Raw genomic sequence first — 16,733 nt, forward strand, 5'->3', positions numbered from 1 at the left:
TTCAACAGATGTTTATTATGCTGCTGTTTGGTGTCACTCACTAGTTAAAATATGCAAATAAGATCCACCCTTGAAAATCTTAGTCTGTGTTGCAGAGATAATTGGGATATGCTAAATGTTTATAGTAAATGTGCATTAGGTTGTGATTACAGAGGCGCTTCACTCAGAGATACCAGATGAGCTAACATTGACTGTGCTTTGAAATGTGGATTCAGAGTGTAGTGTGTGATGAGGAAGAGGATACGTTAGGCAGAAGAAAACACTGTAAAGAAAATAAGGAAATGCAAATATAGCATGTTATATCCTGGGGTGTGTATAGTGTATAGCTGGGATGCAGCTTGTGCAAGTTCTGGTTATTTTGCTGTCGCTCACAGAAGGGAGATTCCCATGCCATCACTTAATACTGCCAACTCAAAATGTTTTGTAGTGGTGTATAGATAGTTTTCTTAAGTTCTGCAGCTAGTAAATGTGGGTTAAATGCTAAACTAAACTGTGGCTAAGGGTTAGGCATGTGCCCTCAAATCTTTTGAATGCAAAGGACAAGTGATATCACAGAATCTGAATGTTGTAAGGGGCTTTCCAGGTCATTTGGCCAAGTCTCATCTCACCTCATCTGCCTGCCTGCTATAATTTCGCCTAATGTATCATAATGAATTTCCAAGTTACTATCAGTATCATAATCATTCTTTTAATTGGATGCATTATATTCTTTTGAATAATTCAATGATGGAAAAAACAGACTATGAGCCAGACTGCTTGGGCTTGTGTCCCAGCTTTATTACTGGAGTGGCTCTGTGGCTGCATGAATACAGGCAAGTCACTCAACTCTTTCTTGTTCTACAAAATGAAGATAGTAATAGCATCTAATTCATAGGGTTATAAGGATTAAATTAATTAAATGTAAAATGATGATGTCACAGGAAAAAAGTACTAACATCAATAATTGTTCTAGATGCTATCAAAAGTTATGTCATTTTTACTTAGTGTGCATATTGAAAAATACTTAAGTATGTTCCATTTTGGAACTTTCTGGTTGCTTTTAAAGCCTTGTAATAAATAATAAAGTGTCCCATTTAAGATTATTTTCAGAATTTTTTAATAGGCTATTTTACTCTACAGTTTTTAAACTTTTAAATTGGCTTGTGTTCCACTTGAAGGTATTTGCACTGCATCTACACCTTTTGTATTGTTGGGAGATGTTTTGGATTGTCTTCCTTTGGATCAATGTGACACAATATTCACTTTTGTGGAAAAAAATGTTGCTACTTGGAAATCAGTAAGTGCCTTGCTTTCTTTTCTCATTGATATTTTTCTGTAGATTCATAGTTCTGAAAGAAGATCTTTTGCTTATGCTTCTAATATTGTAAATTGCCAGAAAGTTCCCATGACAGAATTGTATGCTGTGGTTTCTGGATAGAGCTAATAAGAGCCATGTGTAGAAAACAACTTCATGTAGACATTTTGACTGAATAGTAAAAATAAATACAGTGTCACACATTTATTCTAGTTATTTCATGATTTCTTAAAAATCTGGAAATATTAAAACATTACCTTGCTGAAGCAAAAATGGCATAATAGATTCCCAATGTAAGTTAATATACATTAATATTTATTTCTGTGATTTAGTATTAAAGGGGTAACAGCAGTTTCTAAAGAATAGTGATAATTTCTGTCCTGATTTCAGAATACATTTTATTCTGCTGGGAAGAACTATCTACTGCGTATGTGCAATGGTAAGTAATTCTATGATAAATAATTGTTTTTGAAAATGTAAATATGAAGACCAGCAATGTGGCACAGTGGCTTATGCCACTGATTGCAAAGCCAGCATCCATATCAGAGTGCCAGCTTCAATCTAGGCCATTCTGCTTTTAAATCAGATTCCTGCTAATGTGCCTGGAAGAGCAGCAGAAAGGGCTTAAGTGTGTGACAGACACTCCAGATAAAACTTAAAAAGAAACATCGAATAAAGATTGGAGGATATTTCCTTTGTAATGCTTACTTCCAAATGTTTTTAGATCTCCTAAGAAGATTATCTAAATCACAGAATACAGTCTTCTGTGGACGAATTCAACTCTTTTTGGCCAGACTATTTCCTCTCTCTGAAAAGTCAGGTAAGTTTTTATACTCTAAATAAATTCTTCACATAAAGTTCTTTCTAGCACTTCAATGTATTAAAGTCTGTCATAATGAAAATGAAGAAAATGGTCCTAAAAAGTGATCTTTGTTCATGAGATGTGTCTCCTATAGGCAACGAAACATGGGTTTTGGTTTTTAATTCAGTGTAATAATCTGTGACATTTGATTGATGGGTTTAATCCATTTACGTCCAGAGATAATATGAATAGTTGTTAATTTGGTCCTGTAATTTTAGCAATGGTTTTTTTGATTCTTTGGTTTAGTCTTCTGTTGTTATTTTACTGGGATGGTTTTCACATTTGCCTTTGGTTTTTGTTGGTGCTATTTTTTTTCTCTGTCAAGGGAACATTTTTTTTTTAATTTATTTATTTATTGGAAAGTCAGATATACAGAGAGAAGGAGAGACAGAGAGGAAGTTCTTCTGGCCGATGATTCAGTCCCCAAGTGGCCACTGCAACGGCCGATACTTTGCTGATCTGAAGCCAGTATCCGGGAACTTCTTCCGGGTATCCCACAAGGGTGCAGGGTCCCAAAGCTTTGGGCTGTCCTCAACTGCTTTCCCAGGCCACAAGCAGGGAGCTGGATGGGAAGTGGAGCTGCCGGGATTAGAACTGGCATCCATATGGGATCCTGGTACGTTCAAGGTGATGACTTTAGCCACTAGGCCATGCCGCCGGGCCCTGTCAAGAGAACATCTTAAAGTATCATTTGTAGGGCAAGTCTGAAAGAGGCGTATTCTTTTAACTTTACTGTGGAAGAATTTTATTTCATTTTCAAAGACAAAGCTTTGCTGGGTACATTATTCTGGGCCAACAATTTTTTGCTTTTAGAATCTGGAATATGTTGCTCCATTCTCTTTTGTGCAGTAGAGTTTCCTTTGAGAAATTAGCTGTGAATCTGATTGACATTCCTCCATATATCTATTGATTTTTTTCACATGCACATTTAAGGATCTTTTCCTTACATTTGATGGATGAGAGCTTGATTATCATGTGTTGTGGTGGAGATTGCTTTTGGTCAACCCTGTTGGGAGTTCTGTGTCCCTCCTGAATGCTGTTTTTCCAATTCTTTCTCCAGATTAAGGAAATTTTCCTTTTATTTCATTAAATATATGTCTAAGCCCAGCTTCTATTTCTGTACCTTCTGAAACTCCCATAACTCTTGCATTTGGCCTTTTAATAGTGTCTCTTAATTCTTAGATACTTTTTTTTTTAACTTGATCCAGCTCTACTTTCAGCTTTTTGTTTCCCAGTTGTGGCAAGAAAGATCTTCCAATTCTGAGATTCTGTCTTCTGCCTCCCATTTTATTGAAATTTTCCATGGAATTTTCAATTTACTCTATTGCATCCTTCATTTCCAATAATTCAGCTTGATCTTATTTCAGTGTTGCTATTTCCTGTGTGACTTATTCCTTAAATTTCTTGAACTCCTGTATGTGCTTCTCATTGTTGTTAAGAAACTTTATATTGAGTTTTCTGAATTCTCTATCACTCATTTTCTTGTTATATTCTTCATTTAACTCTTAGGTTGGAAAAGCTTTTATTCCTTTGCAGGGGAGTCTTCAGTAATATTCAATGTGCCACTGTATCTTCTTTTGCTCTTTGTCATTGTACCTCTGGTCAGGGATTCTGGGCTGTGAAATCCACCCTGGTCCCGCACCATGAGTTTGGGATCTCCTGCTCTGTCTCTGCTCGTGGTCAAATCATACAAACCAACAGCAGGACAGACAGTTATTTGATTTTCCTCCTGAGCTCCTGGGTCCTGGTGTTCAGCTGCTGGTGTTCAGATTGCCGCTCACTGATAGGTCCTGAGGTATCTGATCGCTGCAACACCACACCATTGTCTCTGCTGCTTTCCCTTGTCCATCAGTCTCCAGGTGCCCCTCTGCTGTTGGTCTGTCTTTTCCTATTTCCTGGAATGTGCCCTCTGTGCTTCACCCTGGGTAATGTTTCTGTATCTGTTTAAACGTGTTCTTGCCCTCTTCTGCCATCTTGATTCTCCCGACTTCAATACTGTATTTTGAGTAAATTTTGTGTACGGTGTAAGATTGAAATTCAGTTTATTCCTTGCATGTAGATACCCAGTTGTCCCTGCACCATTTGTTGTTATTCTTTCCTCTGTTCAATTGGTATTTTAACCTGTAATTCCTTTAATATTTCAAGATCATGGTCATCTTAGGACCTTAGTGTTATTTCTTCCCTTTGTAAACCTTTTTTTTTTTAATTAAAAAAATTGTCACATTACTAACTTGCCATTGTTCGATCTCAATTTCTTCCTCAGAAATGCCATCCTCCTATATCATGATGTGAACTTATTATCATTATCTAATTTTAAATCTCTTAACATTTTGCTCTGATGTTCAGTCTGTGTACCAAAACATTGAAAGGCATCTACTTACATTTAAGCATGTTACAAGGGGCTGGTGTTTGGCCTAGCAATTTAGATACCAGTTAGGATATCTGTATCTGTCATTTGGAGTAGCTGAGTTCAATTCCTGTCTCTAGTTTCTGATTGCAACTTTCTCCTAGTGTGTATCTGTGGCAGTGATGTAGCAGGGTTCTTGTCATGTACATGAGGGTCCTAATGAAGTTCCCAGCTCCCAGCTTTGGCACCTGGTCACCGCAGGCATTGAGGGAGTGAACCAGTAGGTGAACAGTTGCTCTTGCTTGCTCTGTCTCGCCCTCTGCCTGCTTCTTAGTTATATCAATAAAGAGTATGTGATGACAAGGTAGAAAGGTGAAATGAAGGAGGTGATATAACATTGCTAATGATGGTTTTGTTCCTAAAAGTTGCTAGGTTCTAACTCCTGGGCATTCTTTTGTCTACTTGTCTCCAACCCCAACTTTCTTTGTTTCTGGAACATTTTATAGTTCTTGTTCATGCACTGTATTTTTTTTAAAGATTTATTTATTTTTTTATTACAAAGTCAGACATACAGAAAGGAGGAGAGACAGAGGGGAGTCGCAATGGCCGGTGCTGTGCCAATCCGAAGCCAGGAACCAGGAACCTCTTCCAGGTCTCCCACGTGGGTGCAGGGTCCCAAGGCTTTGGGCTGTCCTTGACTGCTTTCCCAGACCACAAGCAGGGAGCTGGCTGGGAAGTGGAGCTGCCGGATTAGAACTGGCGTCCATATGGGATCCTGGCGCACTCAAGATGAGGACTTTAGCTGCTGGGTCTCCACGCCACCAGGCCCAATGCACTGTATTTTTAATTTGCAAGATACAATGAAAACACATTTTTCATTCCCTCATTGCTGCTTGAAAGACTAACAGTCTGTCACTACAGATAGCTGTATATATTTTAATAAGTTGTGTTTTCAAAGCTTCTTTATAGGGGTGAATATTTGGTACAACGTCTTAAGTTCCTGCTTGGGGTGCCTGCACTCCATATTGGAGTCCTGGGTTTGGGGCTTTGCTGCTTTGCTCCCTATTTAGCTTCCTGATGGTGTAAACCACAGAAGGAGGCAGATAATGCTGTGATTGCTTAGATCCCTGTCACCTAGTTGGGAGACCCAGACTGATTTCTGGGCTCTCAGTTTTGACCTCACCCAGCCCTACCTACTGGAGACATTAGGGAGTGAAGCAGCAAGTGGAAGATAAACTCTCTTCAGTCTTCTCTTTTTGTCACTCTACCGTTCAGAAAGTTATTTTTCAATTGTAAGCGCTACCATAGTTTTAACTCTACCGTTCAGAAAGTTATTTTTCAATTGTAAGCACTACCATAGTTTTAACTTTTCCTTTCATTATCCCGTTAATGCTTCCCTTTTGTCTCCCTTAATACTTGGTAGATTTTTTTTTTTTTACTTAGCAGATCTTTAACATTGACTGCAATATACTCTATGATCAACTAAAAGCCATTTTTAGTATGCAGTGAGTCAATAAAGAGACATTTTTAGTATGTAATTTAGCCACTAAGTGTGTAGTACATTGTGATTAAAATGTTGAAGTCTAAATGAAAATTATGCATGTTCCATAGTGAGAGTAGCCCACACTGAATGGCCAGCTGAGTAAGCTCATTTACTGTTAGTGTCTTGATCTAGCATCCTGACTTTAGAAAAAAAGAAAAAAATAGTTGCAGACTTAAGAATGTGAAGGTGGTTTAGAGGGGACCCACATACCCTTCATATTAAGTTAAAATTCTGTGTAACTGTGGTACACATACCAAAACTGGGAAGTCAGCATTGGTACCACATTTGCTTTAATTATAGTCATTATTTGGATTTGACCAGTCATATCACTGTCTTCCATTGTTCTGTTCCAGACTTTTTTAGATTTAGTTGTTGTGTCCCTCATAGTGAGTGATAGTTCCTCAGTCTTCCGTGCTGGCTTTGAGGTCATCATTTTGGCAATATCTTGGATCATGTATGCAGTTTAGTTGATGTATCCTGTTTTTTCCTCTTTGTAATTAATAAATAGGGCTATACAAGTGTTGTCCACCCTTCCTGCCAGTCTCTGATCAGTAATTTCAGTTTTCATCAATGGATCTTGCATGTAATTATTGCAAGGGTGTTGTAGTGGTGATTTTCTGCTCCTCTTACTATTCTGTATTAATTTCTCCCTCAGTTACTTGTTAGTTTAATCATCTATTTGTTTTAATTGCTAGAAACTTTGTTCAGTCAGCTTTTTATCACAATGACAAACTACCTTAGGAACACCAGCCTAATGAGGAAACAGGTTTATTTTGACTTACAGTTCTTAAGTTTAGAGTCCAGATAGGGACCATGGTAGATGGAAGATCACACATGAGCCAGCAAGCAGAGTGGCTGCACCCAGGTTCAGGCTTTTACAACAATCCTGTCCTGAGACTTGCCTTCAGAGGTTCCATTTCCAATTCTCTAAGGACCTTCTGAGGACCCGACATTGGGGCCTTTATTTACAGCTGGGGCCTTTAAGGGATCTTGAACATTTAAGTCATAGCAGAAGAGGCAGGCTTCTGTCAAGCACTATGAGTGTTGCTTGGGACATTCATAGAGCATATCAGAAGGACTGGGTTTGCGTCCCAGCTCTGTTTCTAAAGACTTTTTTTTTTAATTGCAAAGTCAGATATAGAGAGATAGAGGAGGCAAGACAGAGAGGAAGATCTTTCATCCGATGATTTACTCCCCAAGTGGCTGCAACAGCTGGAGCTGAGCCGACCTGAAGCCAGGAGCCAGAAGCCTCTTCCAGGTTGCGCATGGAGGTGCCAGGGCCCCAAAGCTTTGTGCTGTCCTCTACTGCTTTCCCAGGCCTCAAGCAGGGAGCTGGATAGGAAACAGGGTCACCAGGATTAGAACTGGTGCCCATATGGGATCTGGCTTGTGCAAGGCGAGGACTTTAGCTGCTAGGCTGCTGAACTGGACCCAGCTCTGTTTCTGATTCCAGCTTCCTGCTAGTACATTCTAGGAGGCAGTGAAATGGCTGCATCACTTGCGTCTTTGCCACCTATTTGAAAGACCTAGATTAAGTTCCTAGCACCTGGTTTAGGGTTGCAGACGTCTGGAGAATGAGTCAGCAGATGGAGTATTTCCATTTCTCCTGTCACACTGTCTGCCTGCTTTTCAAATAATGTGAAAAAAATATAACAAAGCATAGCAGAGCTCTTTAGTTTTCTTAGTGGTAGAGGACTCTCCAAGCAATTTTGTATTTTCCCTACTATTCAAATCACCCGATTTTCTAAAGAGCCTTGTTTGGTTTTAGAATGGAAGTTCAAGCCAAGATCTAGGCCCTGTATTGCTTCAGGGATATCACTGCTTCTGAACTCCCTCATACAGCTAAGGAAGATATGTGTCAATACTAACACATGTACATATCTGTATTTCTGCATATATTTTATAAATAAACAGCAGCAAAGACCATGAAAGCATACTGATCTCTCCAAGCCTTACCCAGACCTGCTTGTTTGTAACATCTTTCAGGGACAATAAAACAACCCTGGTTTATCATTAACTATATTTCCATATTTTATAAAACTCTTGTTTTGTTGATATAATTTATACTTGTGCTTCACCAAATTTTAAAAGTTACTCTCCACTGTGAGAGTAATAATAATAATGGAAGTGTTTTTACATAATTATGAATTGCCAGGATCAACTATTTGCCACATAGTATAAGTTGAATTCTATGCACTCCTAAAGGAGTCTTTAAAAGAATAAATGGATTTGAAAATCAAGTGTTAGTGATTTCTGCCTTGGTTTTTACTGAATTATGGATTTATATTTTTAGGGTGCACAGCACAAATTATATTCCTACACATTTAACTGCCAGAAAATTTGCATTGAAGGTTTTTCCTTTTTTTCTTTTTAAATAGGTCTTAACCTGCAGAGTCAATTTAACCTGGAAAATGTCACTGTTTTTAATACCAATGAGCAGGAAAGCACCCTGGGTCAGAAGGTGAGACTGATATGAAATCTTTCCACAAAATGTATTTATACTTTTGTTACTGAGGTAATTCATGCAAATGGACCACTAGGTCATCAAAAATTTTTAAAATTTTGAAGTTTCTAACTTATAGACATAATATGTATTCTTTATGAGCATACTTTATTATTATTATTCAAGGTTAATTATGGTAGATTTTGGAGTAGCTATACTTGTTTTTTTTCTATTGTATCTTATTTTTAAAAGATTTATGTTCCTTTTATTGGGAAGTCAGAATTACAGAGAGAAAGAGAGACATAAAGATTTTCCATCCATTGGTTCACTCCCCAAGTGGCTGCAACAGCTGGAGCTATGCAAATCTGAAGCTAGGAGCTAGGAGTTTCTTCTGGGTCTCACATGTAGGCTGCAGGGTCCCAAGACCTTGAGCCATTCTCAGCTGCTTTCCCAGGCCAAAAGCAGGAAGCTGGAAGAGAAGTGGAGCAGCCGGGATAAAACCCAGTGATCTTAGGCGATATTAGCACATGCAAGGTGAGGATTTAGCCACTAGACAACTGTGCTGGGCCCACTATGCTTTTTATTACAGGGGTTAGTAGAGTATCTGTGGGACTGATGTTGTGGTGCAGTAGCTACTTGTGATACATTCACATACTGGAGTGCTGATTCAAGTCCCAGGTTCTGCACTTTCAATCCAGCTTCCCACTGTGTCACCTGGGAAGGAAACAAGTTATGTCCCCAGTGCTTGGGCTCCTGCTATCCACATAAAGACTTGGATAAAATTCTAACTTGTGGGCCCAGCATGGTGGCCTTATGGCTAAAGCCTTGAATATGCCAGGATCCCATATGGGTGCCAGTTCTAATCCCTACCAGTGACCCCACTTCCCATCCAGCTCCCTGCTTGTGGCCTGGGAAAGCAGTCAAGGATTGCCCAAAGTCTTGGGACCCTGCACGTGTGTGGGAGACCTGGAGGAGATTCCTGGCTCTTGGCTTCGGCTAGGGCAAAGCACCGGCAATTGTGCTCACTTGGGGAGTGAATCATCGGACGGAAGATCTTCCTCTCTGTATATCCGCCTTTCCAATAAAAAAATAATAAAAATAAATCTTAAAAAATAAATAAATAAATCTTTAAAAAAAAAAAAAGAGAGAAATTCTAACTTGTGCCTTTGGCTTTGCCCACCTGGCCCTGGCTGGCAATTGGGGCATTAGTCAGATATGAGCTCTCTTCTGTCTGTCCATCCTTCTCTCTTACTATGCTTTTTTTTTAATAAGTAAATTAAATAAGATTTCATTGTAATAATCATATTGAAAATTATGAAGTAGACACCTTTTTTGTTTTAAACATCAATGTTTTCATATGGAATACATGTTTATGTGCATTTATTTTTATAGCCATTCATAGTATTATTTGATGCTGTTGGACTTTTTGTATCTGTGTACAAACATAGGTTAATTTTTCTAAGTGAGAACATACCATAAATACTGCTCTAAATGCATTTCTTCTTTTAACTGTTGTATTTTTACAATTGTTCCTTTAGATCTCAGTTTTTTACTGTCTTCTAGGTCTTTGAATGAACATTTCATTATCTGTCAATGGAACATCTGGATTACCTCTAATTCTAATAATTAAATATTGTCAACAACATTTCAATGAGATAGTATTATATAAGTCATTACTAGAATATGCTTGTGTCCCTTTGGATAATTCCAATTAGTAAAGTTGCTAGGTGTGTGTGCAATATGAGATTTTAATAGCTGTTTCTTGGTTGCTTCTCAAAAAGATTATACTTGTTAATGTTACCACCATTGGCAAATAGAGAATGCCCCAGTCTTCCTGCACCCTCATACCAGCACCAGGAATAACCACTGGATGTCTTTTTGTTTTAATTTTGGCTTAATTGACAAAATACTTGAAAAGTCAGTCTGAATTTACATTTCCTTGATTATTAATGGAGCTGAAGAAATTTTTGGTGATTGGAATTTATCTTTCTTTGGTAAATTGTCTATTTATGTAGCTTGCCTTTTTTACTGTTAAATTGGTTTTTTGTCCTTGTGTCAGACCAGAGAGAATCTGTTGGCCGTGTTATGAGAAGTATTTGTTGGGAATTTTCCACTGTGTCTTTGTGACATGTATGATTTCATTTACATATGCCTCACGAGTTCTTGGACTTTTGCAATGAAATTCTCTTTATATTAACAGAAAACTGTAGGTCTAGGAATTTATTATGACTAGACTTCTCTGAGATTGGTTGTTTAGTATGCAGATCCCCTATTATTCTAGTGTTTGTCTTCTGCTTGATGATTACTTCCCAACAGGCTACATGTATTTTTTTCAATTTAGCACACTGAGGATAGAGAAGAAGGAATGGATGTAGAAGAAGGTGAAATGGGAGATGATGAAGCTCCAACAACTTGGTAAGTCTTCAGAGCTTAAGATTTGTTGATTTACTAAAATAAACCCTTAATGACCAGTCAGATTCTTAAGTGAAAAGTTACTGAAAAGGAAGAAAGGAATCGTGATTATGTCTTTCTTTCATTTGTGACTTTCATGCATAGTAAATAATAAATCCTAAATCAATAATGAATTGTTTAACTTTCATTTTTACGTAGTTTAACTTATGTAGAATCCCAGAATTGGAAAAGCCAGCTACAGATAGTTTTATGAGCTCTTGCCCTGCTTTCTTTCATTAAAGCTGTGGATTCTGCACCTCTGGATATCGGGCTGACTTACAATGAGTAAGATAATAAAAATCCTTTCCATCTCCCGTTCTTGGTCTTAACACTGTTTCTGATTTCATCTTTGTTAGCCTTACACTTTCTTTCTGAATAATTTCCCCTGTGCTGGTTAAAAGCAGTAAGAGAAAGGCAGGGCAACAGGGCAACAGAAAGAAAGTGCAACAAAGAGACCGGAAGTGCTTCCATTTGTTGACTCACTTGCCAAAGAGCTGTAGCATCTGGGGCTGGGCCAGATCAAAGCCAGGAGCCTGCAACTCGTTCACACCTCCCTGTGGGTGGCAGGAGCCTAAGCACTACAGCCACATTTTGCTGCTTTGCCAGGCATAAAAACAGAGAAGCTGGAAAAGTAGAACAGCCAGAATGCAAACCAGCACTCTGGCATGCCAACATCTCAGGTGGTCATTGATATGCTGCAACACAACACTAGCCCCTCCTAATTTTTGTTTTATCATCCCTTATTGTTTGCCATTTTCCTGTACTGCAAGAGGACTCTAATGTCTTCATTTTGGTCAGCAGAAAAATAAAGGGCAAGTTGAACTGTGCCCCAAAAGGTAGACATTGGCTTCCACTCCCAGCTGAGTGATCAGAATTTAACCACATGGTCATACCAGGCAGCAAGAGAGAGACAGTCTTCGATTCTTGCAATTGTATGTCCAGCCAAAATACAGACACTCTGTGAGTATAGTCAAAGTATCTATTGAGATGTATTAATCGCCTAAAAATTTATATAATCCTTTGTGAATGTGCACTTTTCTGGGAAAGATGCCTTATTATAATTTTTTAAAGATTTATTTATTTTTCTTGGAAAGGCAGATTTACAGATAAGGAGATGCAGAGAAAAGGATCTTCAATCCTCTGGTTTACTCCCCAAATGACTATGGCGGCCAGAGCTGAGCCAGGAGCTTCTTCGGGGTCTCCCAAGTGGGTACAGGGTCATGAGGCTTTGGGCCATTCTCTACCACTTTCCCAAGCCATAAGCAGGGAGCTGGTTGGGAAGCAGAGCAGCCAGGACGTAAATTGGCACCCACATGAGATCCCGGTGTGTGCAAGGCGAGGATTTAACTAACGGGCTACCATGCTGTGCCCAGATGCCGTTACTCTCCAGAGTTCCTTAAGATGGGTTTGTGACCAAGAGACAGGAAAGAACATTAGTATGTTTGTTAAAGAATTTGAATGATATATTTAATGTGACTTTTATTTTATTAGCTCCATCCCAATCGATTACAACCTGTATCGAAAATTCTGGTCACTTCAGGATTACTTCAGGAACCCTGTGCAATGCTATGAGAAGGTTTCATGGAAAACTTTTCTTAAGGTGAGTTGCCATTTCGACTATCAGAAAGCCAATATAGATAGCTACTGGCAAAACTAAATTTTCATTCTCCTTAGGTTTTTACATCTGTTTTGTCATATACAGGAGGCTAAATTGTAAATTGATATTTAAAGCACTAATTTTATGCAGTATTTTCTAAGTAATTTGGGGATTTGGAAGTTATTAGTTACAGCTCTGGTTTTTTTCAACATAAATTGATAATTATTTTTCCCAAAAAACATTGTATTTTTGCATAGTTATTTTAACTCTTATTTTAAGACAGGGCCTGGAAACTATGGCCTTGCCAGATTAAACCTGCTGCTTTGTAAACTTTATAAACCAGAGATTTATTGGGATCTCAGCCATGCATTTAATACTTAACACGTGTTCTGCCAAGAAGACCTAGTTGAAAAGTTAGAATTAAGATTATTTGGACTAAAGAGTCTAAATCTTTGGCAATCTTTGACAAAATAAGTTTGCCATCTTACTTTTGGAAGAATTCTCTATGCTTATTTTTAGAAGTAATCGTTACTTATCCATTGTCGTTATCAAAATCCAAGAAAGTAGGTGACTGACTCCCAAACTAGCATAGTGTGGGGCTGTTCTTGTAGAGCAGCGCGTTGAGCTACCACCCACGTCACTGACATCCCAGATGAGCACCAGTTCAAATTCTGGCTGTTCCAGAAAATCAGCTGAGGATGTCCTAAGTATTTGGACCCCTGCCACTCTTTTGGGGACCTGAATGGAGTTCCAAGCTTCTGGCTTCAGCCTAGTTTAGCCCCAACTAGTGAGACTACTGGGAAGTGAACCCAAGATAGATGGATCTCTGTCTCTTCTGTTTCTTTTCCCTTCTCTATAACTTGCCTTTTAGGGGGAAATAGTTTTAAGTAAAAGCTTAATGTTTATTATCAGGTTTTTTAATTTTTCAAAATATTTATTTATTTAGTTAGTTACTTAGTTTGTTGTGGTGTGGTAGGCTAAACTTCTGTCAATGCTGCCAGCATTCCATGTGGGTGCCAGTTTGAGTCCCAGATGCTCTACTTCCGATACAACTCCCTGTTGGTGACCGGGCACACCAGCAAAAGATAATCCAAGTGCTTTGTCCTCTGCACACGCATGGGAGACTTCGCTAAAGCCCTGGGTTTCAAATCAGCTCAGTTCTGATTGTTGTGGCCATTTTGGGAGTGAACCAATAATTCTTATTGAGGAGAGAGACAGGTTTGCTCCCCAGTTACCTTCAGTGGCTGCAACAGGGCCAGGAGCTGGAACTTAAGGTAGGTCTCTCACATGTGACTGGAGCAGAGTTCCTTATACCATATATGTTGGCCTTAGGAAGCTAAACTCAGGAACTAAATATCAAATCCAGACTCGAGTATGGAACCTAGGCCTTAACCATGAAAATGAATATTCACCTATTATTTTATTTTACTTACTTGAGGGGCAGAGACACAGGGAGGGAAAGCTCCCATTCACTGGTGTAGTCCCTAAGTGCCTGCAGTGGTGAATATCACAAACCCAACCACTGGGACCATGGTTGCTCCCAGGGTACTTGTGAGCAGGAAGCTGTAACCAGGAGACAAACCTGGGAGCGCCAGCATGGAATGTCGGTACCTGAACCATTAAGCCAAATGTCTCACTCTGGTTTTTTCATAGCTCTTTCTAAATATGCTGTTGGGGCTGGGCAGGCATCCATCCACATTAAGTGTAGTGATAGGTCCTCACAGTTTTCTGACTAGCCAGAACTTGACATGTTTGTTCACATAAGAAATTTTTGAAAATTTCCACAGCTGGTGAAGCAATTTCATTGGTTAAACTGCAGTTGGGCCTCTTTGTCCATGCAGGCTGTTTCTGTAGATTCTACCAACTGTACTAGAAAATATTGAGGGCCATGAAAAATTGCAACTGTACTGAATATGTATAGACTTTTTTTCCTTGTTATTCCTTGAAGATACATTGTATTTGATACTACATAAGTATCAAAAAATTAAAGTGTATAGGAGCATGTGTTTAGGTTATATGTGAAAATGATGTCTTTTACATAAGATTGATAAGCACTCAGATTTGCTACCTCTGTGGCTGTATCCTGGAACCAGTCCCCACACGTACCAAGGTATAGTTTTTCCTCTCAAAACATTCCTTTCTCTATCTCTTTCACAGACTGGATAAAAAATTCTATTTCTGCTGGAATAGACAGTTTATTTCTACTTTTATAGTACAATGAATTCTGATAGAAAATAGTTTTAATTTTGTTTTTGCTCTGATAGTTTTTACTTATGCTTTACAATATCAGTTTTCATTCATTGAGTAAATTCTAGACATTTTGATATAGAAAAGCAGTAAGCAAATTTTTTCACCAATGCTAACTAAAACTAATATTTTTACTTTGCAGTATTCTGAAGAAGTTTTAGCAGTTTTTAAGAGTTATAAATTAGATGATACTCAGGCTTCAAGGAAAAAGATGGAGGAATTGAAAACAGGAGGAGAACATGTATATTTTGCAAAATTTTTAACAAGTGAAAAGGTATGAATTTTCTTCTCTACTAAACAATTTCCTTTTTAATATTTAATTAATAGTCTTCAAGTTAAGGACAATAGAAATGCTTCTTTAATTACGGCTGATAAATTTTAGTTTGATAATTCTGTTTGTTCCCTGCACAGGTAGGGTCAATATGATTTCAAAAGTGAAAGAAGTCGTTTTACTATAAATATTTTGTAGACATATTTTAGAATAAACATTTAAATTGTTTTCAAATGTGTTTATATTTTTAAACATTTTAATAAGCCATTTTCAAATTTAAAGGATTGTTTAAATTTCTAGTCAAGATGGCACATGGAGTTTGTGTTTCAACTCCCTTTTCTCCAAACACATAGCCATGACAGATAAAATATAAAAAGAGAAAAGCAAAAAGGCAAAGCTGGGCCTCCGGGAACAAGATAGTGTCTTCCAGGACCAGAGATGTCAAGTAGTAAGTGAGACCAAAGTCTTGGCCTGCTGAACTGTATTCAGAGCCGGGTGGAGGCAACAAGAGTTGGTTTACAAATAGTGGAAACCAAATCTGCTCCTTGTGGAAGAAGGAGACAGAGCCAGATTCACTGCTTGAAACCAGGAATGTGGTGGAACTTTACCCACTTAAGAAAAGCATATTGCGAATCCTCTACCAGGGGCAGTAGTTTGTGAGAAGACCAGTTTGGTGTTTATCTGCTTGCTCAGTGACTGGATATATGGTCTCCCCTGTGTGCTGACAAAAGAGCACTCCAGAAAGTCATCATAAGCCCTGGTGAAAGCAAATGCAAAAACTGCTAGGCCAGGGAGGGGTGTACATACAGAAGGAGAGGAGGAAAGTATACATATAAAAGAAAAACCTCCAATTCAGAACTCTCTGATGCATGGAAATTCCAAAATCTCTAAAGAATTCCAGTGAAAGATCTTCAGCAAAATTGGCTACTGGGATATATGTATGTCTGATGAAATATGCAGCCCCACCAAGACTTTGTATTTTGGGTACTCAAGAGTTAAGAAATCATAAAGCAAACAGGCAACAGTGAAATAACAGTTGATACAGCCTTTTATTTGGGAGTTGTGAAAATGAAAAAATGTGGCCATTGAAACCAGTGCACACACCCAGAATTAAGCTGTAGATTGGACATAGATGAAGAAAGCTGCTGAATTCAAGATAGTGATAGGAGCATCATCCGGGATAGCATGAAGAGGATAGTTTTTCTTTGTGATAAAGCAGTTAAAAACCATGGTGCATAGGTTGAGAATTTCTAACATCTTTCTAGTAGGTTTTCTAAGTAAAATTGAGGGATAATATAGAAACTGCTCTAGAAGTAATTTAAGAAAATACCACTCCCTCAGATTGAAAGTGTACTTCGTAGAATAAAGTTAAACCTACACTGCAGTACTTCATGCTGTAGCTTCAGGGATACAGAGTTAAAAGAAAAGCCTTTAGAAGTCATCAAAGGAAACAGAAAAATACGCTGGGAAGAAGCAGAGATTTGACTGTCAGCAGATTCCTCACAGATAAGCCATTGCTACAAGAAAACTGCAGAGAAGCGAAATGCTGAGGAAATAGATGTCAGTATAGAATTTTTGACCCAGATAAATGCATTTAAGACTATTAATGAACAAAGGACATATATATTCAAAGACTGGGAAAACCTACCATTCAAAGACCCTCATTTTGAAAAAACTA

General features: G+C 38.3%; 1 protein-coding gene across 1 annotated transcript in view; it reads left to right on the plus strand.

Moving 5' to 3' along the window:
- THOC1 (THO complex 1) overlaps positions 1-16,733 on the plus strand; it is a 48,756-nt gene that overhangs the window by 6,390 nt on the left and 25,633 nt on the right. Inside the window, exons 5-11 of the mRNA XM_040974016.1 lie at positions 1,158-1,276; positions 1,685-1,733; positions 2,019-2,114; positions 8,425-8,507; positions 10,831-10,904; positions 12,432-12,540; positions 14,927-15,058. Of these exons, the coding sequence (XP_040829950.1) occupies positions 1,158-1,276; positions 1,685-1,733; positions 2,019-2,114; positions 8,425-8,507; positions 10,831-10,904; positions 12,432-12,540; positions 14,927-15,058 (662 nt within the window). The remainder of the gene's footprint in view (positions 1-1,157; positions 1,277-1,684; positions 1,734-2,018; positions 2,115-8,424; positions 8,508-10,830; positions 10,905-12,431; positions 12,541-14,926; positions 15,059-16,733) is intronic.

Source organism: Ochotona curzoniae, unplaced genomic scaffold, assembly GCF_017591425.1.
Source record: "Ochotona curzoniae isolate NIBS_2020 unplaced genomic scaffold, NIBS_Ocur_1.0 contig_2364, whole genome shotgun sequence".
NCBI lineage: Eukaryota > Metazoa > Chordata > Mammalia > Lagomorpha > Ochotonidae > Ochotona > Ochotona curzoniae.